This window comes from Alosa sapidissima, chromosome 17 (genome assembly GCF_018492685.1).
Source record: "Alosa sapidissima isolate fAloSap1 chromosome 17, fAloSap1.pri, whole genome shotgun sequence".
Lineage (NCBI taxonomy): Eukaryota > Metazoa > Chordata > Actinopteri > Clupeiformes > Clupeidae > Alosa > Alosa sapidissima.
The window spans coordinates 6,967,063-6,995,049 of record NC_055973.1 but is presented as its reverse complement, the minus strand read 5'-3'; the positions used below and the strand labels follow the sequence as shown (position 1 = coordinate 6,995,049).

At 44.2% G+C, this 27,987-nt stretch overlaps 2 protein-coding genes across 4 annotated transcripts; one reads left to right on the top strand and one right to left on the bottom strand.

Moving 5' to 3' along the window:
* Positions 1 to 33: 33 nt before the first annotated feature.
* Positions 34 to 10,265, bottom strand: rnf6 (ring finger protein (C3H2C3 type) 6). Its single transcript, XM_042068217.1, has 4 exons — positions 10,184 to 10,265; positions 8,829 to 8,987; positions 5,066 to 5,188; positions 34 to 4,493 (listed from the first exon to the last, which is right to left on the bottom strand). Exons 2-4 carry the CDS (start codon positions 8,977 to 8,979, stop codon positions 2,314 to 2,316), a joined length of 2,454 nt encoding a protein of 817 aa, XP_041924151.1. The 5' UTR covers positions 8,980 to 8,987; positions 10,184 to 10,265; the 3' UTR covers positions 34 to 2,313.
* Positions 10,266 to 10,777: 512 nt separating this feature from the next.
* cdk8 (cyclin-dependent kinase 8) lies at positions 10,778 to 27,740 on the top strand. Of its 3 annotated transcripts, none has more exons than XM_042068111.1 (13): positions 10,778 to 11,270; positions 13,269 to 13,344; positions 13,789 to 13,899; positions 14,715 to 14,855; positions 16,831 to 16,888; positions 17,766 to 17,897; positions 19,479 to 19,622; positions 20,427 to 20,496; positions 20,771 to 20,843; positions 24,580 to 24,677; positions 25,658 to 25,736; positions 26,014 to 26,172; positions 26,332 to 27,740. In XM_042068111.1, the coding sequence occupies exons 1-13, from the start codon at positions 11,143 to 11,145 to the stop codon at positions 26,455 to 26,457; spliced, it is 1,395 nt and encodes a 464-aa protein (XP_041924045.1). In that variant the 5' UTR covers positions 10,778 to 11,142; the 3' UTR covers positions 26,458 to 27,740. The 3 variants fall into 3 exon arrangements, with proteins under 3 accessions (XP_041924045.1, XP_041924042.1, XP_041924044.1); XM_042068108.1 differs by having other exon boundaries at positions 10,779 to 11,270; positions 26,002 to 26,172; XM_042068110.1 differs by having other exon boundaries at positions 10,781 to 11,270; positions 26,005 to 26,172.
* Positions 27,741 to 27,987: the final 247 nt, after the last annotated feature.

The window sequence follows — 27,987 nt, the reverse complement described above, 5'->3', positions numbered from 1 at the left end:
TGTCATAAATGACAGACAACAGAACACTTTTCAGGCATAACAAAGCTTATTTTAATTCCCATGTGAAGGGGCAGAGAAGAAACCCATGTTTTTACTTTATTACATAGTAACAGAATACATATTCTTCTTAACAGTTTTTTTTATCATCACATTATAACATAATACATAGTCATATCTCCATGTTGTTGTTTTAATCTTAAATAAGAACTAAATATTCAGTTCTGAACTTTATGGCCAAAGACCCCTTGCTCTGCCTCTTCTTAACATTCAGATTAATGACACCTTAAGACACACTCAATCAACGTAATCTTCGCTTGCACTCAAAACACAACACAACAGCCAACCAACTCTTCCTCCTTTTTACACACTCACACTCACTCACACTCACACTTCAGAGAGAAGGGGCATAGGAAGAAGCAATATGTCACAAAACAGCATTCTTCTTTTTCTGTTGTTGGATCAACAAACACAGAGAAACAAAAGAACCTAAAGCAATGACAAAACGAAACAAAAACATGTTGATCTTCATTTTTTTTTTTTTCACATTTGGCTGATGTTTTACTGCCCCTGGTGGTGGTAGTGCAACACTGCAAAAAGTAGGTGCAGCTAGAATAAAGGTGGCTTTCAGTTTCATGACCTGAAGCAAAACATCCAGAGAAGCATGAGCACCTGCATGGAAGCAATGGGCAGAGACACCAGGCAGTGGAGAAAAAGTGACCATTGTCATTCAGGTGCAAAAAGACGCTCTTCAAAGGAGAAGCAGGGTGTGAATGTGTGTCTGTGGTGAATTTTAAAAATATAATACTTTTCAGTCCTATTTCATTTGGAAATAATGGTCTCAAAGTGGGGGATCAATTCCACCCATCTGCTCGAATTCAATACTATTCCTCCACCTGGACCTTCTTCTGGCCCAAGTGCATGATGGGGAAAATGGGTTGGAGACTTCCTGATTATCTTTCACTCAGCAAGTCACAATAATTGTGTTGGGTTTTGTCTTTGATAATTTACAACTTTTAAAATGTTACAGCAAAATAAACTGGGTGGGTATAAAACTATCATGCAAAACTATTGACGCACAGTCCATTTGCTGAGGTTAAGTGCAACTGCTTTCCTTTTTTTTGTCCAGAAATGTTAGATGACTAATCACTTGGAGACTCAAATGCACATTTTCCCCATGTTCCAACATTTCCTATTAGTTGGAACAAGGACTAACATGTACAAACTGTAAATAGGACACAACATTTTCAATTATAATCAAAATAATGATTGAACAAAGTATGAAGTGAATGCCTAAATATCAAGACACCCTTACACCTGGCATTTTGTGCTGCCCACAGGCTGTAGTGTAAGATAGGCTGATTAAAATAATGTAAATGATAACCATATGACCTTTTTCATATCAAAGAAAGCCGGAGAAGCAGCAAGTTGTGAACAAAATCATAGACAGATGAAACGTAAAGATGTAAGGTAAAATAAAAAACAAAATGTGATGAGATTTTTTTTTAAAAAACACACACACCTCAATGCCATCCTGATTAAAACTATTTAAAATCCTGTTTGATTGAATACGCATTAATATACCTTTTCAAGGGAGTCCGATAATTTAAATGGAGGTCTCTAATAAGAGCTTTTAAAAATACAAAATGGAGGATTCCACTGTAAGCGCTTAAAACGTATGGGATTCTTTTAAGAATGCAAACGAAAGCATTTTTCATTTCTTCAATTTTTTGAGACCCAAAATCTCAATGTCTCCCGAAATCATTTTAACCCAGCAATGAGTTGTCCATATATTTACACAGCTGGGTTAAATACCAGAGGTCTGTCTGTCTGTCCATCAGTCTGTCTGAATGCTCCTGGAGTCTGTGTGTATGACAGCATAGCGTAAACCTAACAGGGGAAATTAAAAATGACTGGGTTAGGTGTCCTGCTAAGAGTAACTCTGCAGCCGTTAGTCATGCTGCGTGTAATACAGGGACCTCAGTAGCAACACAGGGAGGTCACAGAAGAGACAGGGAGCAAAGAAAAATGAAAAAAGAAAAAAAAAATGAAAAAAAAAAAGTCGCTGAAACACAAGAGGTCTAAAAAAATAAAGCTTTGTTAATTTCTCTGCATTATAGATTCCACTTTTGGTATCTCTTTTTTTTCCATCTACCTTCAGCTTGAATACAATGGATCTCCATGAATGAAAACATTGAAGCGCATATTTACAGAAACACAGCTCCACCCTGTGGCTGGAGGTGTGAAATGTCATTGTGGGGTAAGTTGGGGTGAGTGGGGGAAAATTGCTAGAGAACTGGGATTAGGGGGGTGGGGTCAGTCGTGATGGCTGGACAGAATGGGCTGCCGGCAGATGGGGCAGGTATTGTTCTCGGAGAGCCAGCGGTCAATGCAATGGATGTGGAACTCGTGGGCACAGGGCAGACGGCGCAGCTTGTTGCCCTGGGCGTACTCATTGATGCAGACACTGCAGGCGCGGCCGGCTTCGGCCTCCAGACTCGCCTGGCCGTAGGTGCGCGTGCCCAGGTTGTCGATCTGCTCTTTGGTGAGCCCACGCGGGTGCTCCTCGTCCTCCTCGTCGTTGAGCAGGAAGAAGTGCGCCAGCCGGAGGATTGGCAGCGTGCCGTTCTCCACTAGGTTGTTGGTGTCCCTGCTGGCTGGCCGGCCATCGACCCCGACCCCGACCCCAACCCCGACCCCAATGCCACCGCCACCAGCACCACCACCTGTGCCCACAGATGCCACCCCAGTGCCACCACTAATTCTACCCTGACCCTGGCCGCCGCCTCCCACTCCTCCTCCGGACACAACCTCGCCCTCCCCAGCACCCTGCCCACCTCGGTCGGCCTCGGACGTTCCCGAGCCAGAGCCCCCGTTGCTGTGACTCCCGGCGCCCAAGCCCTCGTTTCCAATGGTGACGCCGCCGCCGCCTCCTCCTCCGTCCTGTCCCCCCGCGGCCACGGCGGCCGCCCCGCTCCGGTTCTCGGAGTCGGCCTCGGTCTCCATGAGGGAGCTGAGCTCGCCGAAGCCGGTCATGATCTGGCGCAGGATGGAGCGGAGTGCGGTGGAGCTGGGCTCGCCCAGGCCCGTCTCGCTGATGCGCCGCAGGGGGATGCGTATGGTGCTGACGTAGGTGCGGATGCCGGCGCGCTCCGAGCGCGAGATGGTGCGCCGGAAGCCGCCGCTGTCGCTCTCGAAGGTGACGGTGTTCTCGGCGGCGCGGGCCCGGGAGCGCGTGCGGCTGGCGATGCTGTCCCGGTCGCGGTTCTCGCCGGGCCGGATCCGGCGCACCTGCAGGTCCAGCATGATGGTGGGGTGGCGTCGTACGCCCCCTCCATTGCCCCCGCCTCCCCCGGCACCTGGCGCTCCACCTGGGCCCGTTCCTCCGTGGGACTCGGCCTCTTCCTCGTTAGTCTCAGCCGCCGAGCCCTCGGCCAGGGGCGCCTCCGCTGGTTCGGCGGAAGCCGCTTCGCCCGTTTCCATGGCCACGGTGGCCGTTGTGCTCCCCCCGAGCTCAGCCGGGTCGGCGGTCGAGGCCGCGCTGGTACTAGTGCCGGTGGAGGCGACGCCAGCGGGAGCGGCAGCCGGGGTGGACGCGGGACTTCTGTGCAAGGGGGAGCGGCTTCGGCGTGATGAGCGGGACGTAAGTCCACCGCCGCCGCCGCCGCCACCGGCCCCACTCCCCCCCCCGGCCAGCGCCCTGCGCACGCGCCCACGCAATCGAGTCCTGCTGCTGCGTGCCTCGCGCCCAGCCGGCGCCCCCTGGTGGGGTTCCTGGGCCGGTGCACCACAGGAGGGGTCCTCGGGCGCCTCCTCTGGGGCCTCCTGCTGCTGCTGCTGCTGCTGCTGCTGCTGAGCTTCCCCAGCGGTGGGGCCTGACGAGGGGGGCTGCGGCTGGGCTGGCCCCTCACTGCCACCTTCGGGGCCCGGCTGCGAGGTCAGACCTGCGGCAGCGACTACGGGCGCAGGCTGGGGGCTCGCGGGCTGGGGGGCCACGCTACGTCTCAGGGGCGTGAGGGGGACAGGTAAAGGTGGGGGAGGGGGAAGTGGGGACGTGGTGCTGTTGCGCGTGCGCCTGGCCTGGGACCTCCGCCCGAGTGTGGGCCTGTGAGACGGGGTGTGGGCGTGGGAGAAGGGCGCGGAGGGCCGCTGGGTGGTGTAGGGTGTGGGTCTCGGGGTGCTGTAGACGGCCGTGCGGATGGAGGAAGGAGCCAGCGGCTGAGAGGGAGGTGGGGGTGGAGGAGGCGGTGGCGGCGGAGGTGGTTGGGGTACCGGGAGCTCGTCACCATGCTCCGCCGCGTCGGGCTGCTCGTGGTTGATGTTGATCTCCAGGCTGAAGCGGAACTCGCCGCTGTTGGGGTTGGTGCGGCTGACCGCACGCCATGTCTGATTGCCACTCTGGCCGCTGCGTGTAGCGTTGCCTGTGCGTCGGAATGTGTTCAGCCACTCCAGCAGGGAGTCACCGTTGGACGTCTCTGAGCCCGCTTCCGGAGCTCCTGCAACACACACACACACACACACACACACACACACACACACACACACACACACACACACACACACATCAACAATAACATCACCACGAGAACTGTTTAAGATGCAGCGACATCTTGGGCCAACTGTTCAAGCTGCAGTCAACAGTTCTGACCAACTGTTTTAGCAACAACAAATTTAACCAAATTCTAAGACCTTCCACACAACTTAAAATGTTTATATCTTGAACTAAAATGTCTTGCATCTGAGTCAAAGGCTTATTGCCAAGAAATTAATTCTACCATTAGTCCCAATTAACCTTCAGATTCCTAATTTGCAAAAGATTAAAAGAAACATTAACACAATCAGTGTGAATTATTGCTTCTCCACCTTTATTAAAAGATTGACTCTTAAATTTGAAAGGTTAATGATATTTTAGCTCATCAGCCAATCAAATTTCACCACTCGCTTCTGTCCTCCTGAAGCAACGTGTTAATTGGCTGGAGTGGGTCATGATCAAGGACTGCACCTTTAAAATCTTTCATTCTATTCCTGCCTCCCCCTCCTGTCCCATCCAATCCACTCTTCTTCTCACCACTGCTTCCTTGTTCCTCTCCACCTTCGTTGCCCTGTGGGCGTGGTTCTGGTCGAGGCTGAGACGACACCCTCTCTTTTGCTCCGTCCAGTCGCTGCCTCAGCTCCTCTGCCGTGACCTCACCTGCAGGAAATGGAAATAAAAGCTAATCAAAATGGAGCGCTGTGTCTTTAACAGAAACAGTTAGGGATGCCGCTGCAAGCCTGTGTAAAGGTCATTGACCCGTCTTAATCATTAATTCTGCTTTGTGGACCGAGTTCTTTTAGGACATACACTATGGGATCTGGTAGTCACATATTATGACCTTCACTGATCCTTGTGTCTTTAAATCTGACTTAAGTCTTCAAATATGGACCCTACTAATGGCCCTGACCAGAAGTACTTAAGTACTCATTATCAGTGTAAGTGCTTTGATTTTTTGCTTGTTTTTACAAAACCCATGCATTAGTTTAGTTAATGGCATAGTTTATTGCAGGACAGCAGCAGTTGATACTTCATTTTAATACTCTCTGCACATGAACCACCGACTTTCAGTTTGCTGCATCAAAAACACTGTCTGTATATGCCCTTGGTTCACAACACATACTCTACATACAGTACACTTTCACTGCACTGAGGGTCATGGTTATGTTCTTCATTATGAAAAGGATTGCTTATAATAAAAAAAGGTTGCTCAGCTATCACCATGACCATGACTGTGCAGAGCAAATTCACACACAGGTTAGCCAGGTTGTTCATAGGCACTTCTGTCTCTCACCAGTTTAACAGCGTGGAGTAATGGTGATTAAAAGCAAAGAGCATGACGGTGCAATATCACCATTGTGACACTGCAAAACGGCCAGCCCATTTCTTAACATTGTGAGCCATAAGGTATCAGGAATGAGCCATTTTAAATACTATACAATACACAGCAATTTGTTACTTTTATTGTACATTGTTAATAGGCAACTAGTTCTGGAATTATCTTTCAGTTAATTCTCATGGCATCACCAGTTATTCCCCACTTACTTACAACCTACTCTGACTAAGCACTATGCAGTTCTGTGGTCCAAGTCAGACCAGCCCTTGAAAATGTAAGAAAGGCTTTCACAGCATTGTCAGTGACAGACAGAGCTACACAGACAGTGCTACATCGTCATTTTAGCTCAGTGCAGTAGCATTAGCATAACCAGTGCGAGCAAGATTTTATCTGTGCCAGCTGTGGTGCTATTGGTGATGGTCACGTTTATGCATGCCTTTTGTGTAGTTACCATGCTAGTTTTACACTAAATCCCCATTATGTTCCTTTAATTGTCATCACACAACAAAATTAACATAGCACATCAATCTAACGTACCATTTTGAGGTGACACGAATGTCATTCAAGAACAAGAGTAACAGGTTGTTCTGTATAAGAAGCACTGGTGAGGGCATTGTGAAAATCTGATGGCCAAAAACTAAATAGTCACAGTGGGGTTTAATATGTGGCCCTGTCTCAAGGGATTGGGATGCTGCCTAGCTGACTTAGGATGACAGTCGGGCTGAAGGGCCATGGAAGACAAGCACAATGCAGTCTGTAGTTAGGTCGATAGATAATGTTAGAATGTTTTTGTTTTTATTAGGTATTTGGAAAATTAAACTGAATTTTAGGCCTGATTTTAGAGTGTCTACATCCATGCCGGGCAGACAGTATAGGTCGTCTAAGAGTTTTTTTATACACTGAGGAAGCTGCATTATCACAGTATTCGTGCAATAGACTGTAGATTAGTTTACCACACACAACAAGTGTCAGATCAGTTAGGCTTAAGGCTCAATATAAAATATACTACTTCTTACTCATCTTGTCCAGACATGACTCAGCCACCTTACACTTGACAACATCAGTCTAAATGCTCCTCCAGTCACCAGATAAGACTCCAGATTGCTTTGAATTCTGTCATAAAGCAAACGCACCCTTTGCTAACAAAATGCCAACATAATGGTCAGGTATGCAAACTAGAGAGTTGTCAAAGGACATTTTTCAAAAGGAATAATCCAACAAGCGACAATGGATATAGGTAGAATGTCAATACCATAGCGAGGTGCAGTGAGGTGAACAATAAACAGTGTGGACTTGACCAAACTATGCCTTAAGGGATCAGGAGGGTGACTGACTTTGACTCCCTTTCCTCCCTGACTTCCCCATCATGTCTCAAATGCAGTCTACAAATATGCAGATGACACAGCCATAGTAGGACTACTTACAGACAACAGTTCCATCACAGCCTACCACCAGTCCATCACAGATTTTGCACTGTGGTGCTCTGATAACTACCTCCAACTCAACATTGACAAGACAAAAGAACTGGTCATTCATGCATCAAAATCACCCCCTGGACTCACTCACATCACCATCCATGGCCAACCAGTTGCACAGGTCAGCACTTTCAAATATATTGGTCTCACTATTGACAATAAACGTAACTTCAATGAACATGTCACCATTACACAGAAACGTGCACAACAGAGACTGTACGCAATACGCAAACTAAGATCACTGTATGTTGCCCCCCATCTCCTTCTGCTACTCTACAAAAGCATCATCCAACCCCTTTTACTCTATTGCTCCCCCTGTTTCTTCACCATACTAAATGTCACCAGCAAGAACAAACTCATTAAAATCTCACACTTAGCATCCAAGATAATACAGCTTCCCACCCCCAGCCTCACTGATGCAAATGACACAGCCACCACACGCCTTGCACGCACCATAGTAAGCAGCCCTGACCATCCCCTGAACCAGTTCTTCGACCTACTCCCATCTGGCCGCAGATACAGAGCCCTGGACTGGAAAAAAGCGCACTATAAGAAAAGTTTTATACCCTCAGCAATCACTGCACTAAACAAACTTCCCCCTATTCTTTTGTGTTTTATGTTGTCTGCGTTGTCCACCTTTTTGCTTGTATGGTGTTGAGGAGGGAGGGAACTGGGGGGGGGGGGGGGTGTTATATGTTATACGTTATATGTTATATGTATGAGGCTGTGTACATCCTGCATGGAATGTAACAATGATATGTGTGAAAAAGAATATCCTTATAGGACAATAAAGACTCTATACTATACTATACTACACGGCCCATGCACTGGGTGCCCATATTGCTGCAGAATGCACAGTGGCAAGCAGAGTGTCACTGAAGTGCAGGGTTTTCCATCCTGCGTCAAATCAGAACGAGGGCTTGTTAAAGATGCTGTCAGTCCTACCTGGAATGGTAGCCGCGATTCAGCATCATTCCAGTCTGGAAGAATGTATGTTTTTGTAATATAGTCATACATACTACTGTATATTTAAATGCATCTAATGAATTTAAATGTTTCCATCGAGATTCAGTCCACAAGTACAGAATTATCACCATTTCAAAATTGTGACGCAATCTGAACACAAAGAAAGACGGAAAATCTTAAGCCAAACATACTGAAAGGGAAACCTTGTTAGAGAATCTAGTCCACAATTGTCTCCAGAATGTCAACTCTAAATAGTGTCAAAGTCCCAGCTGGTTCCGAAGAAGCTAGTATCTTTGTGAAACCGAAACCAGTCTGATGGTTTCAGGTCTAAAAAAGGAGGTAATATAAAGAGCACATCCCAGATGCAGAATGAGATTAATCCAAATTCTATTGACAAAGTGTCACTCTGTTAGGAATGTTTAAGCTCCCAATTTAACACTGTGTGTGTATGTGTGTGTGTGTGTGTGTATGTGTGTGTATGTGTGTGTGTGTGTGGGGGGGGGGGGGGGGGTCGACCACTCACCAGGGGTCCCCAGGAGGTTGCTGTCCCTCATGAGTCGGTACTCCTCCTCACTCAGCTCGTTGATGAAGTGATAGTAGGCCTCCTCCCGCCGTAGCCGCTCTGCCTGAGACGAGCGACGCTCATCTCGCCCGCCCGGAGGGTCCATCACCATGGAAACCGCTGTTTGAAGGGGGGGGGGTTGGGGGTGGGGGGGGGCAAGGTTACTGTTAAAGGACAGTGGCTCAAAATGACTTGCATCTAGCATACAGTTTATGCCTTGTCACGTTCAGTAGAAGAGTGGGATTATAGTCAGTGCAGTAGGCTACATTATTATTTATCTGATAACTATACCTGAGATAAGTAGCATCTATGAGATTGCATGGTTCACCCTAATAAAATGGCACATCTAGCAATACATTATGCAATTCACAACTTGAAGGCCTGAGTCATATGACAATAATAAGGCTAAATCAGACACATCTATCATTAAAGGGCACTTTTTTCCCAATCTGACATATCAGCAACCACATAACATCAACCCCCCCACCATTTAGACATCGTTATAATCTAACATAATCAAGAACACCATAATGGCAGCTACATCAATAGTCAATTCAACAACAAATAAGATCAGGGTGATATTTTAAAACACCCCTTAACCTTCTTTAAATACCATCCTCCATTAGCGAATCCCTTCACACAAAATGAATGCCAGTAACGCTAGCTTAAAGCCTTTTAGCCATTAGCATAACATGGTCAACACAGCTTCACCGTGAGCAAAGACCGATAAACAGTCTTGACACAATATAACAGCGATGATAGGAGGAAACGCAAGGTCTTTCTTGGCAATACTATTGTCTATTCATGACATTCCATGTAGTAGGCCATGATGAGGAACGCAGAACAGCGGAGCAACAAACCTGACGGTGTCAACCCAACCTCCAATCACCGACCCAGGAAGGATCACAGACACATTGAGTGCCCATACATTTAATCTCGGAGGAGGGACATGACAAAGAAAAGTCGGTCTCCATGCTAGTTAGCTAGCTACCTATCCAACAGACAATAAGCGAGCGTTGCAGAAGTATCACTACAGCACTGAACAAAATGTTTCAAGCTTTATGAAACCGCACCTCAATCCAAACACCGGTTAGTCACAGCCATCTGGACAAACGAGCTGTCATTTTACATACGCATCGCATTTGTTGGTGTCGATGGCTAGTTAGCAGTCTGCTAATGAATGGTTTTGACAATTGTTAAACAATATATGGACACTGATCTTCAATACAAAACATAATACACGATATAATAATATCAACATCGATTTTGGTGAGATTACGTTAGGGTGACATTAGCAGTAATGTATATTTTGATACCTGAAACAGCAGCTATAATATGGACGGGTCCTCTTCCCTCTCCGCTCTGATTACAATGTAGCCAAGATGGGACCAATGGCGTTACACACTACAGTGTCTGACCAACAACATATTACACAGATTCCGGTTCCTATCTGGTTCCTCTAAGAAATTCTTCTAAAATACAGATTTGAATGCGCCTCTAAATTTGATGCATATCATCTAATATATGAACAGTTTTTTTATTTATTTTTTGGATTACTGTTAAACAACAACAACAACAAATTGACAGCTAACATTGGCTTTTTCAGACAAAAGGTGTGTAATGTTACAAAGACGTCCAACCATGGGAAATTGACGTTTTAATCAACTCTGAGATGGCTGCGACTGTTTCTTGTACTTAATTGAATGCCACAATTCACACTATCTTCTCAGTAATTTTATTACAGAGTACCTGAGACGTTATAAGGGACTTTGTTACAAATTACCTGATTGATTCTAAACCAACCCATGTGGTATATAATGCTGTAAATATGCAATAAAAGACATGCTAGTTAGCTATTCTGTTTTACACATAGTTAAAATCCACGTGGTACGCCATCAATGCTACCTTCACTTTTCGTATTACATGCCATTTGTCTATGAACCAATCTAGCGGCTTTAACGACTGTTTGCGACACTGCCGTGCGTGGATACTCAACTCTCCCGAGTGAGATACCGGTGGAGAGGCGCAGTTAGCAGGAAAATACCAGAGAAAGGGGTTGTTGTCCAGATATCACTGGTTTTCGCCACAGACAAAAAACGTGCATTTTTTTTAAATATATCAAAACATACAGTAAATGAGGACTCAAGGCTGAGCGTTGAAAAGCAGCGCGAGGGAAGGCAACTAATTCTCTAACCGTGGCTGTTGAAGTAAGTTGCCTCCCAAGCGACGCTTTAAAAGGAAGAGGGATCTAGATCAGACCACAACAACAGTGAAAATGGACTATGATTTCAAATTGAAGCTGACAGGGGAACGAGAACGTGTCGAAGATCTGTTTGAATACGAAGGATGCAAAGTTGGTCGAGGGACGTACGGACATGTGTACAAAGCGAAAAGAAAAGATGGGTGAGTTAACCTTAGCTAGCCTAATGCTCTAACGTTAATGTTAGTTAACCTAGCAAGCTAGCTAGCCAAGGCCTCCGATTCGGGGTGATGTTTTCATTAGTATTAAAATGTTCTCGTCTCTTTTTACAGGTCTGTATGCGTTGTTTGCATGATTTCGTTTTTGTTCGGCACAGGTCTTTTATATGACAGGCTGGATTTCATTTGAAGTGGGTTCTTGGCTTTGTCAGTTGATTCAATACGTCAGCACCTGGATGATGGGGTTTGCTGTTGACCCGAATGACAAAGGGGTTGATAGTTTGTCTGACTTGAAAACAGCTCTTTTGCAGTCAACTCACAGGGTCGTGGTAATGCATACAATTAGCCATGCACTTAAGCGATGTACATGTTTTGTTAGCTAATTGGGAGCTTCTATGTAGCGGGTGTTTTCCAAGGAAACAACAGTGTTGTAACTGTTCGCGTGGAGATCTAGGATGTATTCATGCAAGATGCAGGACGTGTTCAATCGTGTAGTTTGCAAAAGAAAACGATATTTTTCAGTAACGTTACCTCTCACTTTTAAGAAATGTGTCAATCGTGATGTTAGGAGTGGTGTTCTTGTCATATCAGTGACAGGTGTTAATGGGAGGGATTATGCAAGGTCTCTCAGATCAGAGGGCTGTCACAAGTATCCTAAGTATCAAAGGGGAGTTGACCTAATACCCACCAATGCAATGACGTTTTAGTTATATCATCCTATTGGTATCGATGGCGCATCTAATATGAGTGAAATGAGTAACCCTTGCCGCGTGAACTATGCCACCTGCCTTCTGTATTAGTGTAGGGACGTTTGTTTAAATCGATGTAACAAAACTGTACGGGATGTGAAATGTTTGTCAGAGACTGGAAGTTTTGATTTCAGAACCTTTGTCTTTCATAAACGACAACTATTATTGACATTAATATTTGGCATTGGATGGTTTCGTGTTCGGTTCTAGGTAAAATGGGATATAATGCTTGTTCATATTTCATGGGAAAATATGTATGTAGGCCTACACACACAAAGTGTGTGTGTGTGTGAGAGAGAGAGAGAAAGAAAGAGAGAGACATGTGGTTTTATATACCCTTGGGGATCAATAAAGTATCTGTCTATCTATCTATCTATTGAGTTTACTCATTCTGAGATCAACAATGTCTTTATTATACCAGATTAATGTAATGTAATACATTTGCCTGCATCTACATGCCATGGACAGCTTTTATGCAATATAGCTGTTTACTTTTGTAACTTTGCCTTTATGTCTACCATTTGATTTTCCCTGTAGTCATTAACATTATCACTAGCACAAAATGTTTCTTTCTTCTGCAGTCCAATGCAGCCTGGACTAGAGTGTATAGTAAAATGGACCTGATTGTGGTTCTGGTTTCTTGGGTGAGACCTACAGATCCAAAGGCACAGGCATTAACATCCAGACAGGCTGGCGGGCAAAAGTCTTAGTCAAAGAGTTTTAAGTGTTTAAAGATGTTTTTGTCTCACCGTAGGAGCTGGCTGTTTGTGAGCGTTTAAAAGATAATTTGTTCTGCAGGAGTTGGACCAGGCTGGTGGAGGCATAACAACATTTTTTATGGGGTTGTGTGAATGAATGTGTGTGTGTGTTTGTGTGTGCTTGGACTGTCTCTATCTGTACTAGTGTATTTCTATCTGACTATCTGTCTCTCTGTGTGGGTGTCTGATAGAGCTGCTGTTTGCCAGTCTTTCTCCCAGTCCGGTATTGTCCCTGCTCTTGGTGTTTACCTCTCATCCCATGCCAGAATGTGTTTCCCCTTCCCCTGATGTTTGCTTATAGAGGTTGTGCTGCCATAAAACAATCTGGAGGCATTCTGGGTATTTAAACCTTTGTGTAAAGCTGTGATTCTCCAGGCACCGCTGAGAGAGAGTGAAACACCCCCCCATTATGCTTTGTGCCCTGTGTTTTGTAATTATTGGGCGGATGGTCTGATGTGCCCTCTACCCCTCTGCAGGAAGGACGATAAAGACTATGCCCTCAAGCAGATTGAAGGCACGGGGATCTCTATGTCTGCTTGCCGTGAGATTGCAGTAAGTGCATGCATGGGTTGGCACATGTATACTCTGAACATAAGTTGACCTCATGAATAAGTATATCATATATGTTGCCTATGTAAGTCTGACCGTTTTCATAATGTGTTTGTGCATACATACTCTGAAAGAAAATATTATGTATGTATATATGGGCTTTTCACACAAGTAAAGACATATTGGGTATTGCCAGTAGATTTTTTTCAATGTAATTAGGCGTTTCAGTACTTACTTGTTCCTGTCTTAAAGTATTTGATTGGTGGCATCTGTGGCATAGTGTGCACTTTGCCCAAAGAATACAGAGGCAAGACACGTGTGTGTGTGTGTGTCTGCGTGTCTGCCAGCCAGCCACCGTGCGCGTCTGTGTGTGTGTGTGTCTGTGTGTGTGTGTGCTTGCTGAAGATTGTGTGGGTGTGTTCTGAGATGTCATCCTGTCTCCCGCAGCTGCTGAGAGAGCTGAAACACCCCAACGTGATCTCCCTGCAGAAAGTGTTCCTGTCACATGCGGACCGCAAAGTCTGGCTGCTGTTCGACTATGCCGAGCATGACCTCTGGGTAACATACAAACACACATACAGTACACACACACACACACACACACACTTAAAATGGTTATCATGTGGGTCATCAAGCATTTTTTGTATTTCGCTGTTATATTTATAAATGATAGGACTGCTCTCAATGTACAAACATAATATCCAATAAATCATCTGTTGTAGTTGTGCCATAATATTTGTTCATTAATTTATTGTCAATTGTATGTTTTTTACACTCCTTAATGACTCACACACAAAACCTCTTTAAGATTGATTAAGCCCTGAAAACTCGCCTTAGTTCCTGAGAGATACAAGATGAAAAGATGAGAAAATCCCTTCATGGCCTTGAAACCTTGAAAGTATAAGTACGCATCTCTACTCCCTCTGCCTCATCTCTGATGTGGAGAGCTGATTGCCCCGGCCCACTACACTGTATACATCTCTGCCTGCTTGACAACTTGGTTTGACAATGTTATCAAATGACTAACAATATTATGCTAATGTAAGATAGCATAGTCTGACACATTAGCTTGTTTCTGTTGGAAAGCTAAATGTGCAGATGTGCCCTTAGGAAAATAATTTTGAAAACCCTACCCCACAAATAAGTCAGGATTGTCGTGCAACCACGAAGGGCTGTTCTGATTTGTTATTCTGACTAGCACTCTGCCCATCCAAACCATAAAAACTTAACCATGGTGTTTACTGTTTTTCACATTCTTGTAACACATTAAAAACACCCACCCAATGAAGGTTTATAGAGTTGACTTTTGCCAGTGGCACAAAGCACAACTCACACATGCTTTCTCACACACACTAATGGCTTGTCTCTTGCAGCACATCATTAAGTTCCACAGAGCCTCGAAGGCCAATAAGAAGCCATTGCAGCTGCCCAGAGGCATGGTCAAATCCCTGCTGTACCAGATCCTGGATGGCATCCACTATCTACACACCAACTGGGTCCTGCACAGAGACCTGGTAAGAGGGGGGCTAAAGTATGCGTCCTCATTACACTTCCCCCTGTCGTGGTGTGTGGAACATTATTGTGTCTAGAACAGATGAATGGTGTCCACTAGTTTAGTCCTACATAGTAAGTACTAGTACATAGTAAGACTAAATACATATGTGTCCTCTTTTCAGTGTCATGGCTCCTGTTGTGGTGTTGTATGCATCTTTATATGAATGGTTAGTGCTAAGGAACTTGGCCTGCTAGTTGAGTGTTGCACAGTGACCTGGGTGGGGGGCGGAGCTGGGGAGAGGAAGACCATAAGAGGAGAGGAATGCAGTCTCCCTGCACCGTTAAAAGTTTGACAGATCTAGCGTTATTATATGTCTACACCGTGTATTGAGATGGAGTTGAAATGTCTCTGTGGTTCTTGATTTCTGATGTTTTGGTGCACATTTGTAGTATGGTCTAAAGTCATGATCTATTTACGGTACAGAGTCATATGATGTCCTTTGAACAGTATGCACATTAATAATATTCTGCATGTATTACATATCAATATAGTACCTGAACTGTGTGCTCATGCTCTGTTGTGTCCATAGGCTCTATGTTCCACCTACTTTCGTGTATTAGTAGGTACTACCATGTCATGATAACTAGTTAGTTAGTTAGTTTATTTGTCCTTACATAGGAAATTTGTTTTCACCTACCATACAAGCCTCACAGACATGAAATACATAGATACACACAGTCACGGTTCTTCACCCACCACCCTGCCACCACATACCCCACCCACATATATCACAACAGCACACAAACAGCACATATACATCACATTACACAGATACAAACAGGAAAACCATCACCAGTTGACATTACAGAGGAATGAGGGCGGCACAGTGATCCATCACCGCTGTGATCTGTTGTTAAGTGCTGCTATTGCAGAGGGCACAAAGCTTTTCCCGAAGCGTACTCGCTTCCACCCCATAGCCCTGTATCTGCATTTTGATGGAAGCAGAATGAAGAAGGGATTGAGGGGGTGGGTGGGGTCATGAGCGATGGTCCGTGCTCTGTTCTTGGTGTGCTGTTGAGGTCTGATAAATTAGGAGTGGGGAGGCCTATTGCTTTGGCTGCGGTATGGGTGATGCGTGTGAGTCTGTTTCTGTTGGCAGCAGTTAGCATGTTGAAAAAGCAGGGAAGGCAGTAGAGGAGTATGGGCTGGACTATGCTTTTGTACAGGAGGAGCAAGTGACAAGGGGCAACAGAAAGTGATCTGAGCTTACGGATGGCATAGAGTCTCTGTTGACTGTGTTTTTGTATGTCAGTGGTGTGTTGCTCAAAGCTGAGTTTATTGTCCAGGGTGAGTCCAAGGTATTTGAAACAGTCCACTATTTCTACGGTGTCGTTGTTGATGCAGGTGGGGTTGTGGATTGTGTCAGATGGTGTTCTGGTGTTGGTGATTACAAGTTCCTTGGTTTTACTAATGTTAATCTGAAGGTAGTTGTCAGTGCACCATTGTGTGAGGTGGGAAATGGAGTCTTGGTATGCAGATATGGAGTTATTGTCATTGACAAGTGCGAGTACAGCAGTATCATTATTAGTATTTGAAGTATGTGGTGATGGGTGTGGAACTAACCTAAAGAATGGGAGAAGCAACCTAAACATTTGAGTAAATACTGCACATCATGATTGGAGTATTATCCTCATCTGTTGTCCTTTTGCTTGTTTTGTACTGCGTTGTGTATGAGATGTGATTTTATTGGTTAGATGCCATTTTGGTCATGTTTATTGTAGCCTCTAAAAGGCCTCTGCATTTAAAAAAAGAAAATTTGGCCAAATGCTGCTCCAAGTGCTCTTTTGATTCTTTGGCTTCCCACTAGAGGGCCTTTATGACTAGACAGGTTTTGTACTGACGCAGTAAAAGCAACAGTAACATTGTTGAGGTATGTGTTGGTTTTGTTGTTATTCTTTTAACCTAAAAGTCAACGTTATTGCTGTTGTTTACAGAAACCGGCCAACATCCTGGTGATGGGGGAGGGCCCTGAGCGAGGCCGCGTTAAGATTGGTAAGCCCTGGTTCTGACCCGACCTGCCCACACACACACACACACACACACACACACACACACACATAGCAACAGCACTCAACCTCCTGTCTACACATACACACATGCACATAAACACACACGCACATAAACACACACACACACACACACACACACACACACACACACACATACCAAGAGCAGTAACCGTCCTGTTCACTAATCTGTGCACACATACACCAACAGCACTCGTCCCCCTGTTTACCAGTCTGAACACACACACAGAGCTCAAACTCCTGTTTACAATCCTCCTGGCATCACCGTTTAAGATTAGGGATTACGCAATGCAAGGCTCGAGTTGTCGACCCCTCATTTCTGGCACAGTGTTGTGTGCTTTTACTGTGCAGTGCTATTTCCCAGAGAGACAATAATGTTTTTTTTATCATAAATTTGTGGGTAACAAATGAGTTCACTAGAAAATATTGCCAGAAGTTTGCCACTGATTTGCCAACACGCTTAGCCAATAATTCTGGCAAACTTCCAGTGAACTTCTGGTGACAAACTTAATTTGCATATGACATTGCTGCAAATTTGCTGCAACATTTCCAAATGTTAACTGCAACTGTTTGCCAGAAACCTAATTTACATGTAAAAATATGACATATATATATATATAAATATAATAGTACATATTTTGGACTCCGACCCTCTTTACTATTTTGGAGTATTACAATTTTTCGAAAACGCATTGACCAAAAAGAGAGAGAGCACAGTGTTTTTGTGTAAAGGTCTAATATATATCAATATATTATATCAATTATAATTATATCTATGACTAATGACACTGTTGTTAATGTGTGTATTTGTTTTGTGTGCTTGTTTGTCTCTCCCTGTGCAGCGGATATGGGCTTTGCGCGGCTCTTTAACTCACCACTGAAGCCTTTAGCAGATTTGGACCCTGTGGTGGTCACCTTCTGGTACCGGGCACCTGAGCTACTGCTGGGAGCCAGGCACTACACCAAAGCCATCGGTCTGTGTGTGTGTGTGTGTCTGTGTGTGTCTGTGTGTGTGTGGGCCTGTGTGCAGGCTTGGGAATCGGTTCCAGGTATCTGTTAGGAACCGGTTCCAAACGTTCCGATCCATCGGAATCGTACACATCCACACGTTAACGATTCCACTAACGATTCCAATACAAAGCTTTGTTTTAGAAATGTTTGTTTTAGAAATTTTTATTTTATTAAATTACATTTTAAAGCATTCAACATCTGTATTGATATTGCACACTTTGTATTCATTCTCTAAAACCACTTTAAATTAGACATTCAAAGCCAAAAACTCCCAAAGACATCCTATAAGTGTTCAGCAAATGGTACAGGAATCAATATGGGAATCGATAAGGAATCGCATTGATAAGCAGACTCAACAATGGCATCGATATCGATAATTTCTTAACGATGCCCATCCCTACCTGTGTGTGGGCCTGTGTGTGTGTGGCCCTGTGTGTGTGTGCCCCTGTGTGTGTGTGCGCCTGTATGGATATTTGCACCAAAGTCAGTTGTGAGTGGGGTTTTAGTGTGGTTGGTTGGCTAGGTGTTGTATCCTATGTGTGTATATAAGTGTGGGTGAGAGTGTGTACTAGAGTTTGGACTTGGTATTATAATATCGCAATATTTTTTGCATGATCATATTGTATCGCTGTGGCACCAGGTATTATAATATGTATGTATTCATTTGATATTATTATTTACATTTTATTTTGGTACATTTATGTACAATGATAATATTGCTTTTGAAGTCTACAGTATGGCAGCGTAAATTGAACAATAATATGAGTCAATTTTAACATTTGACAGTATGTGAATTTTACCGTGCCAAGAAGGCTGCAGACTCTTTTTGGTTAGACAATTTATGGAAGAGATAAGTAGCAATGTAGAGCAGAATCAAATCCCGATACTGTCTGTTTTGTGAAACCTACAGAATCACAATAACATAATATTATATCGTGTTGTCACCTCTGTAGCTATACACCCCTCATGTATACCTGTATTAACTCATGTACTGTCCCAAATCCGGTCCTTGATTATGATTGGCTGAATCGCGTTTGATGGCGTTGTAAAATCCAGCACAAACATACACCTTGATCGCATTTCGTTCTATATTACTGTGCCACCATAACTTGATACAAAAGTTAAAGTAGCTGCGTCTCGACGTTGCTTGGCAACCATTCAGAGATTGAGGAAATATATATTTTTGGCGGAAGAATGACTATGAACGAAATTCTCGCTGCTGTGACTTTATTTTATGAAATCTTGCCAGATATATGTAGTAACCGTTTTAGAAAAGCAATAAGCCACTCAAGTCCGTAGGTAACACTGATTTTAGAACAGCTAAGGGGGTTTTAGGCACTTTGCTAGCACGTCGAATCAGTGTAACCTACAGCCTCTCGGGGCTTATTGCTTAAGTGAAATGGCTTTAGTTGCTCAACTTCAGAATCTTTCCCTTAGGTTTGTGTGTGTCTGTGTCTGTCTTTCTGTCTGCCAACCTATCTTTGTGTGTGAATCAGGACTTCTTGTCGCAGTCCATCCCCTGACTCTAACGATTTGTTCCACAGATATTTGGGCAATTGGCTGCATCTTTGCAGAACTGTTGACGTCAGAGCCCATATTCCACTGTCGACAGGAGGACATCAAAACCAGTAACCCATACCACCACGACCAACTGGACCGCATCTTCAACGTCATGGGCTTCCCTGCAGGTTAGTGCATGGCCAAGTGAGACAATGTGTTGACATCTGACTCCGCACAGCTGTGACCACTGCTATACTTCTGTGGCCTGCATGTGCTTTTACTTATGTTGTGGTTCACAGACGCAGTAGACTCCAAAACTTTAGAGTAAATATGACAGTAAAGTGTGTTGTGATGCTTTTTATACCATTCAGCTGACATAAGAAACGTCATGTAGCAAATTTCTGAAATAGTTGAATGTAAGGAATTTTTAGGGTGCACATGTTCAACAGGAATTGAATACATCTGTTTTCTGCCTTCTGCTGTCTGCGGCTTTAGTATCAGCCCCCAATTCAGGAAGCATAATTGTATCCAACCCCATATTAAATGTACATGTGGTCCCGTTTCCTCTGAACTGCCTTGACCTGCAGGCACACAATTGAACCCAGCCTGGTCTGCTTTTGTTAGTCACTGGCTACTGGCCAGCCAATATGAAGTCAGGCCCTATGGCCTTAGTGCTCACTCTAGGTGGAAATCAAGGTTCATGTTCAAATTGAGCCCCAGTAAGGGCCTTGAGATGTATTGTTCCATTATATGGTGCTATATTATTAATATAATTAAACTGAATTGAATTGAAGGCAAGGCAAGTTAATTTATATAAAAGTTTATAACAACTTCTGATAATTGGAACACAGCCAACAACTTAGTTGAAGGCTGAGAGAGGCTGGTCTGACTAGTGCTAGCTACAGTAACTCCATTTTCTAGTTAGTTCTGTAGTAGCAGCACGGTAGCATGCTGCTAATCTGACACATGCTGCTCTGTTCTTCTGTTTGTAGATAAGGACTGGGAGGACATTAAGAAGATGCCAGAGCACTCCACGCTCATGAAAGACTTCAGAAGGAACACGTGAGTCCCTGCTATCTCTGTCTGTTTCTCTCTCTCTCTCACTCTCTCACTCTCTCTGCTGGTGAGAAATTTTCACAATCTTCCTCTCTAACTTCTTTTTTCTCTTTCTCTATAATATTCCCTATTTTCGTTATTTTTCTTTCTTTCTTTCTTTCCTTATTTATTTGCTCTCTATTTCTCTCTCTCTCTCTCTCTCTCTCTCTCTCTCTCTCTCTCTCTCTCTCTCTCTGCCTCACTGTTTGTCTCCCTCTCATGTTTTCTTCTTCTCTCTCAGGTACACTAACTGCAGCCTTATTAAGTACATGGAGAAGCATAAAGTCAAACCTGACAGCAAAGCATTCCACTTGGTAAGGGTCAAACATTCCATAAGCCTGTTAAGATGGCACAGACATACACTAATGTAATATAAATTACAGCTTTCAATGGCATCCAACATATGGTTGACCTATTATAGTTGTATTGCAGGTTTTTTTATAATAGATTTTTCTGTTCCATTACTCTTTGGGCATCTTTTTTTAACTGCTGACACACTGACTCTCACTCTCTCCTCTCTCTACCAACACAAACACACACACACTCACACACACACAGCAGTAACCCTCTTGGGGCCTGTACTACGAAGCGGGGTTACTGGCTCATCTGGGTAACTTCGAGAGTAACTTGATCACGTGTGGCGTAACTTCCCGATTAACCCGTACTACGAAAGGTGGATAGGTTTTAACCGAGGTATGCTGCCATGGCAATTTACACTGCATCTCAAACCTGCTCCGAGCAGGTTATGTTCTTGGTTAACCCGAGGTTTCCGTTAACCACACCCTTTATAAGTACCACCCCTCCACTAACACTAATTCGAGACTATGTCGGCGTACCTGGATGATCCATACGACATCGGAGCGCAAATCGATGTCGAGGGGTTTTAGAGACCGCCATATATATATATATATATATATATATATATATATATTCTCTATGAAGATATAGATTGTCATCCGACAGTTATCTTTGTCAGGTGATCTAGGCAGAAGTCTCTAATGTCACCCGGACACTCGGACATAGCCTAGGCCTAATAAATTAAAATCACCATTTTAACAAACTTGTTGAATTGAATGTCATATTACTGTACCCTGCACATAAAGGCTACACATTTCCACAGCACCAGAATCCGACCTAATGCCTCCCTCAACCCCTTCCACAATCGGCCTTCCACTATTATTTGCGATGGCCAACTCCTCTGCTACTGTAAAACACTCCTTACAGTAGTGTTCAAAGACACCTTTTTCTTGTTAGCTGTAAAACAGAGGCCAAGTGAAGGCTATAAGCATACTAGGCCTACATGTTTTCATAATTAAGAAATATTAATGCAAGCTATAACTATATAAACCTACTTCTGAATAATGTGTTTGTGTTTCATTTTCACCTGCTGCCATGTGTTTGGCAATGGTGTTGCATCTGAAATGTTCACAGGATTAGGCATACACTAAATCAGTGAATGGGGGCTACTTAAACATTCAATTATCCTATTACTGTAATCTATATGCCCACTTCTAAATTGTGTTGCATCTGTAGGCATTTCTATGAACTCAAAATAGGCAATTTAATTATTTCAACTCATTTCAGACATTCCGCAAGCTATTAATCCTCCGTAACACATATTTGAAGAACATGTGGAAATAAAACTTTACTTTTAGGCATTTAGGCTACCCGATCTGCAATACGTTGCCAACAGCCTTGCCTTGCTTTGTTCACTGCCGACGTATTTGATTTTTGCCGTAGAGTGGGTTTTAATTCCTCAGAACTTGGCATAATAATTGTGCATTCCTCATCCGTAAAATAAGGTGATCGCGTCATCATTGAAAGTGGTGACTTGCGCTGCAACCCGCCCCTTTTATGTGAACGCGCACAAACTCCAATTAGGTTAACCCCGGCTCAATAAATCAACTTCATAATCAGCGTCGTGGTACTGATTAACACCACTTAATACAACCAGGTTTTGTCAACCCCGGTTTAACAAAGTAACCCTGGGTTACATCTGGGTAGGTTAAGCTCCCTTCGTAGTACAGGCCCCTGGTCACTAATCTGTGCATACACACACCAACAGTGGCTGTGACACTGGCTGAAGCACAGCAGTTTAGACATGTGAATGAGAAGTGCCAGTAGAATGCAGTAGCACACAATACTAGGGATGTAATGATCACATAGCTAATGTGAAGATTTGGATTGTGTGTTAATCTCAGCATAAAGTTTTTTTGGTGAGGAGGATTTCTCCCAAACTGAACAACACTGTCTCTCTACCACCATTAGACCTGTGCAGGAATAAAAATGTGATGCTAAATACTAGGGCTGCACGATTATGGCCAAAATGATAATCACGATTATTTTGATCAATATTGAGATCACGATTATTTATCACGATTATTAATTAATTTTAGTGACAAAAATATTTTTTCCCTAAACATATTGGACTTGCTATCTGGCTCACCCAAATTCTTCCCCTCACATTTACTCCCCTAAATTACTGCAAATATAGATTTGACTGCGACTTCCAAACTTCCAAACAAATGTTTTGTGCGTGCTACTTTGTTAATATTTGGGAAAACGTTAACGGCCCACCGGGAATCCTCCCAACGCTCCCCATTAGCCACTTAAGCTCTGCTTCTTGTTCATGAGTTTACTGTAATCGTTTAGTCCAGGGGTGTCCAAACTTTTTGACTGAAGGGCCACATTGGGTTTTGAAAATTGGCCAGCGGGCCACACACAAATAATAATAATAATAATAATAATGTTTTGTATTATTTAAATGACAAAATAATTTTGTTGTAGAAAAATAATTTCTTAAGAAATACTGTTAATTTAATACTGTTTAATTCATTTATAAATGGTGCACTGTCATTTTAAGACTCTTTGCCAGCTCCACTCAAATAGCCTATGGCTAGTGCTGTGCCTATGGCTGTGCCCTCTCACGGTTTATAAATGGTCAGTAGTGGGAACTACTGTTGCCATCGCCCTCTCTCCCACGCTCAAATGCGTCCCCAATTAAATGGACTAGCATAACGTAGTTAGATCTGCTGCAATGGAGATACTATGTATCTCGATGTGACAAGCTGTTTTGACATTGACATTGTAAACGTTCTCTAAGAAGAGTGTAAAGCAGTTTGTAGTAGCCTAAAGTTAACCACAACGTCGTCTATCGCTGGAAAAAAATAGCGAGCGGCCTATGATAAACTAATAAATGCTCGGCGGGCCGGATTAAAGTGCATGGCTGGCCGCAGTTTGGACACCCCTGGTTTAGTCATTCGTTGATATGTAAAACACTGACGTGTAGGCTACATTTTCATTATTGTTCACTCGTTTTGAGTAGGCTGTGTCTTGAAACGCATTACATTGTAGGTTGCACATGTAGCTTATAAAATACATGAATAAAATTCACGGATCCCGTCGTTAGCTCAACTCTTATTACAGTAGGCTATCGGAGGAAGCAAACAAGGACTAAAAGTTAACGTGATAAAAAAGGCATGTGTGGTTTACGTCATGTGATGTGTTTCACGGTATGAGTTGAGAGCCCTGCTTTGCTTATATTTTTGGTTAACTTAACTTGCCTGAAATCAGAAATATTTTCGAACAATGGATGATCCGCCTCGAGGGACAAGCTCTTGGCCTTCTGCTGTGCCACACATTTAATTTTTGATCGTCGTTTATTGTATAGTCTAACTAGCCTACTAATAGTTAACATAATGTCACTAGTCCACAGTGCATCAGGCTGAACAGTGCAGGGAACAGCTGTCATTGGTAGGCTGCATGCAGGCACATGGTCAGACAGGTTTAAGGAGCGCTTGATTTGTTTTGTAGCGGAGCGTTCTATGGGTTGCCAGGTTGGTTCTATGGGTAGAGCACGCATTTGAAATATCGCTCGATCACGCAAATTTGATCGTGGGAAGCCAAAATCGTGATCGTGATTAAAATTCGATTAATTGTGCAGCCCTACTAAATACCTTCTGAAGGTGGTTTTGTGTTTGGCCTGTGCCACGTGTGAGTGTGAGAGTTCATTCCTGAGAGTGTGGTGTACTGCTGCTCTTCCTCCTCCAGCTGCAGAAGCTGCTGACGATGGACCCCATCCGTAGAATAACGTCTGAGCAGGCCATGCAGGACCCCTACTTCCTGGAGGAGCCACTGCCCACCTCTGAGTGAGTCCAACTCTATGCGCGCACGTGTGTGTGTGTGTGTGTGCGTGTGTGTGTGTGTGTGTGTGTGTGTGTGTGTGTCCATGCGTGTGTGTGTGTGCATGTATCTGCGTGGAGCCTAGTAGCTAGTGTTAGCTAGTGCTTTGAAGTCTGCTTGGTCTGCGCTCCCTCCCCATAATCTGTGTTCTGTGGACTGATTGGAGTGAGTTATTGAATCAGTGACTGCATGTCATATTGGAGCGCTTGGATTTTCTGTAAACCATGGTATAACACTCTCTTCTTGCAAGGTCGTACATTAGTCTTTATAGAGGTACACTATTCACTACATTGTCTTATAATTATAAAACACTCTGATGTCCAATCTGCCCTCCAGGAGAAATAGTTTTAGATATGAATGATGATTTGCATGGTTGCCATTGAAATGGTGCAAATATGTCACCACCACAATCAGTTGTGCCATGCTGATAATCAAATAAATATGCTGCACTTGTCACTGATCGGGTTGTATGCCAGCCAGCCAGCCAGTTAGAACATGAGCTAACCCCAATTCTACCAGACCTTTGATGTGCGGGCCTTGCCAAGAGTATGGACCAGTGTGCATTTAGCTCACTGGAACCTCAGTTTTGTCATGAAATCCCTCTGTCAATAAGTACGGTAAATGTTGAAATGTGTGTCAAAGGGCTAACCCTTTTTTTTTTTTCATTGATTCATTTAATTCATCTGAGTTTATTCAGTGCTGCTTGTGTGAATCCGCAGTGTGCAATGTAATTATAAAGGCCAAACCAGTAAATGACTGGGAGCAGCTCGAATAAATTGAGATCGTGGCTAGTGAGCTAGCTATTGGATTTCCAATTAGTTCCACTTATTGGGCATTCCAGTGAACTAGTTCACCCAGTGGGCTCTGCTTAGTGATGGACAGATCTCTGATCTCTGATCTGTGTGTGTGTGTGTGTGTGTGTGTGTGTGTGTGTGTGTTCCCACAGTGTGTTCGCTGGCTGCCAGATACCCTACCCTAAAAGGGAATTCCTTACTGAGGAGGAGCCAGAAGACAAGGCAGACAAAGTAAGACGTCTCAGGCTATCCTCCTGCCAGTCTTCCAACATATGTTAACACACGTGTGTGTGTGTGTGCACATGTGTGCATTTGTTTCTTTCAAACAGGGTTTATGTGTGTCTATTGCCCAAATGACCAAATCATTGTTTTGGAAGTGTGTTTGTTTGTTTGATTATTTGCTTGTTTAAAGGAAGATGGGTGAGAGGGTGAATGAGCAGACAGGATGCCTCTCTGTTGTGTGCATATTCATAGGTTTGTTTGTTTTTGCGTGCTGTTGAAACTGCAGAAAAACCAGCAACAACAACAGGGGAACAACCACACCAACGGGGCGGGCCATGCCGGTAACCAAGACAACAGCCACGCCCAGGGCCCACCTCTGAAGAAGGTGCGGGTGGTCCCCCCCACCACTACCTCAAGTGGCCTGATTATGACCTCAGACTACCAGGTACACACACTCACTCAAAACACTCACTCACTATATGCTCTCTCTCACACACTAACACTCTCACACACTTTTCAAAAGGATTTGTAATGATTCCATAATCCACCAAAGTGTTGCCATAGTAACTCGCCCGTTTTCTTTCTTTCTTCCTTTCTCACATAGCGCTCCAATCCACATGCTGCCTATCAGAACCCAGGACCAAGCACATCACTGCCCCAGAGCAGCATGGGATACTCCTCTACCTCCCAGCAGCCGCCGCAGTACTCCCACCAGACCCACCGCTACTGAGAGCCCTGCCCCTCTCCACCCCTCACTTCCTCCTCAAGCTCCTCCTCTTCCTCCTCCTGGCCACACCCAAAGCCCCAGCCCTGGTCCAGCCCCTCACAGCGCCCAGCAGGGAGAATGTACGGAGGGAGGAGGGACGATTCTGAGCGCGTGCGGAATCAAGCAGGAACAACCCCTACCCACTTCCATAACCCCAACCTTGACCTAACCCCCCCACCCCCACCACACACCCATCTCCCTCCCACCCCTTGCCCTACCCCTACCCCTGCCCATGCACTGTGGGCACCTAACTCAAGCGTGTGCCCGTAGCTCAACTCAGCTCTGCCAATAAGAAACGTTATGAACATCACCGTGACACACCACCACCAATACAGTAAAAAAACAAAAAAAACAGATAAATCTTCAGCCGGACTTAATCATTGCCTATACAAGAAAAACAAATAAAAATGAAAATGACTATTAAAAAAAAGACAAAACGCTGGAAGGAAACAGAGGTGACCAGTTTTCCTTGTTTGGGGTTTTACATCATCACTGCAAGTGTGTGACCATTTTTTTTTTATTTCATTTTTTTTTTATCCTTCTCAAGAAGTGGAAACAAATTGCCCCACAACGTGGTACTTAATTGCTACGCGCAAAATGGAGGATGGCCCTGACTGGAGGAACAGTCCCCCATTGCCCAAGGTCAACCTCCACCAAAGCCCCCCCTCTTGGCCGTGCTGGACTTCCTTTTCCTTTGTGAGGGTCCTGTGGCTTCTTTGAGACTAAAGCTGCTATTTGACTGCCAGCGGGGATGGTGTGTCGTCCGTCCGTCCGTCTGCCGGTCTCCCTGTCTGCCCACACCCCCCCCCCCCCCCTCCACACACACACACACACACACACACACACACACACACACGCGCACACACACGCACACACGCACACACACACACATACACACATACACAGTCAATCTCGGGGGCCCAACTCTGTGCAGAAGCTGCTGCAAAATGGAGCATGCTGACAGGATCTAGCGCCCTCTGCCGGACTATACTGGTTATGGGCTTTATTAAAAGAAACTTGATTTTAGTAGTTTATAATTTAATACATTTGGACTTTTTTGTTTTTACGTTAGAATTGGCAAGTGGCTTCCGTTGTGCTGCAACTGCAGCAGTTGTTCGCAGTGGATAAGCCTTAGAACTTTAAAAAACAGTTTGCGTGGATGGATGGAACATGCATTGTACTGTATTGTATTGAACTATTTTACATGAAGCAAGTATCCTGACAATAATAAAAGCGGAAACGTTAAACCGGGAAGCGTGGTGGTTTGTTTTTGGTATGGGTTGCCCTTAAACCCAGTGGGATAACTCTCACCAAGTGTGCCTGTAGGCCTAGCAGCCTAGCCCAGCTTACTTAACATTACAAACGTGCTGCAGGGAAGTGTTCATGCTAAGCTGTGTGTCGGCTCGTTCGCCAGGAATAGACGTCTCTTCAATAATGGAATAATTCCCTCTCCATCCGTTACGCACACTCTTGCACGCGCGTGCGCGCTTCACA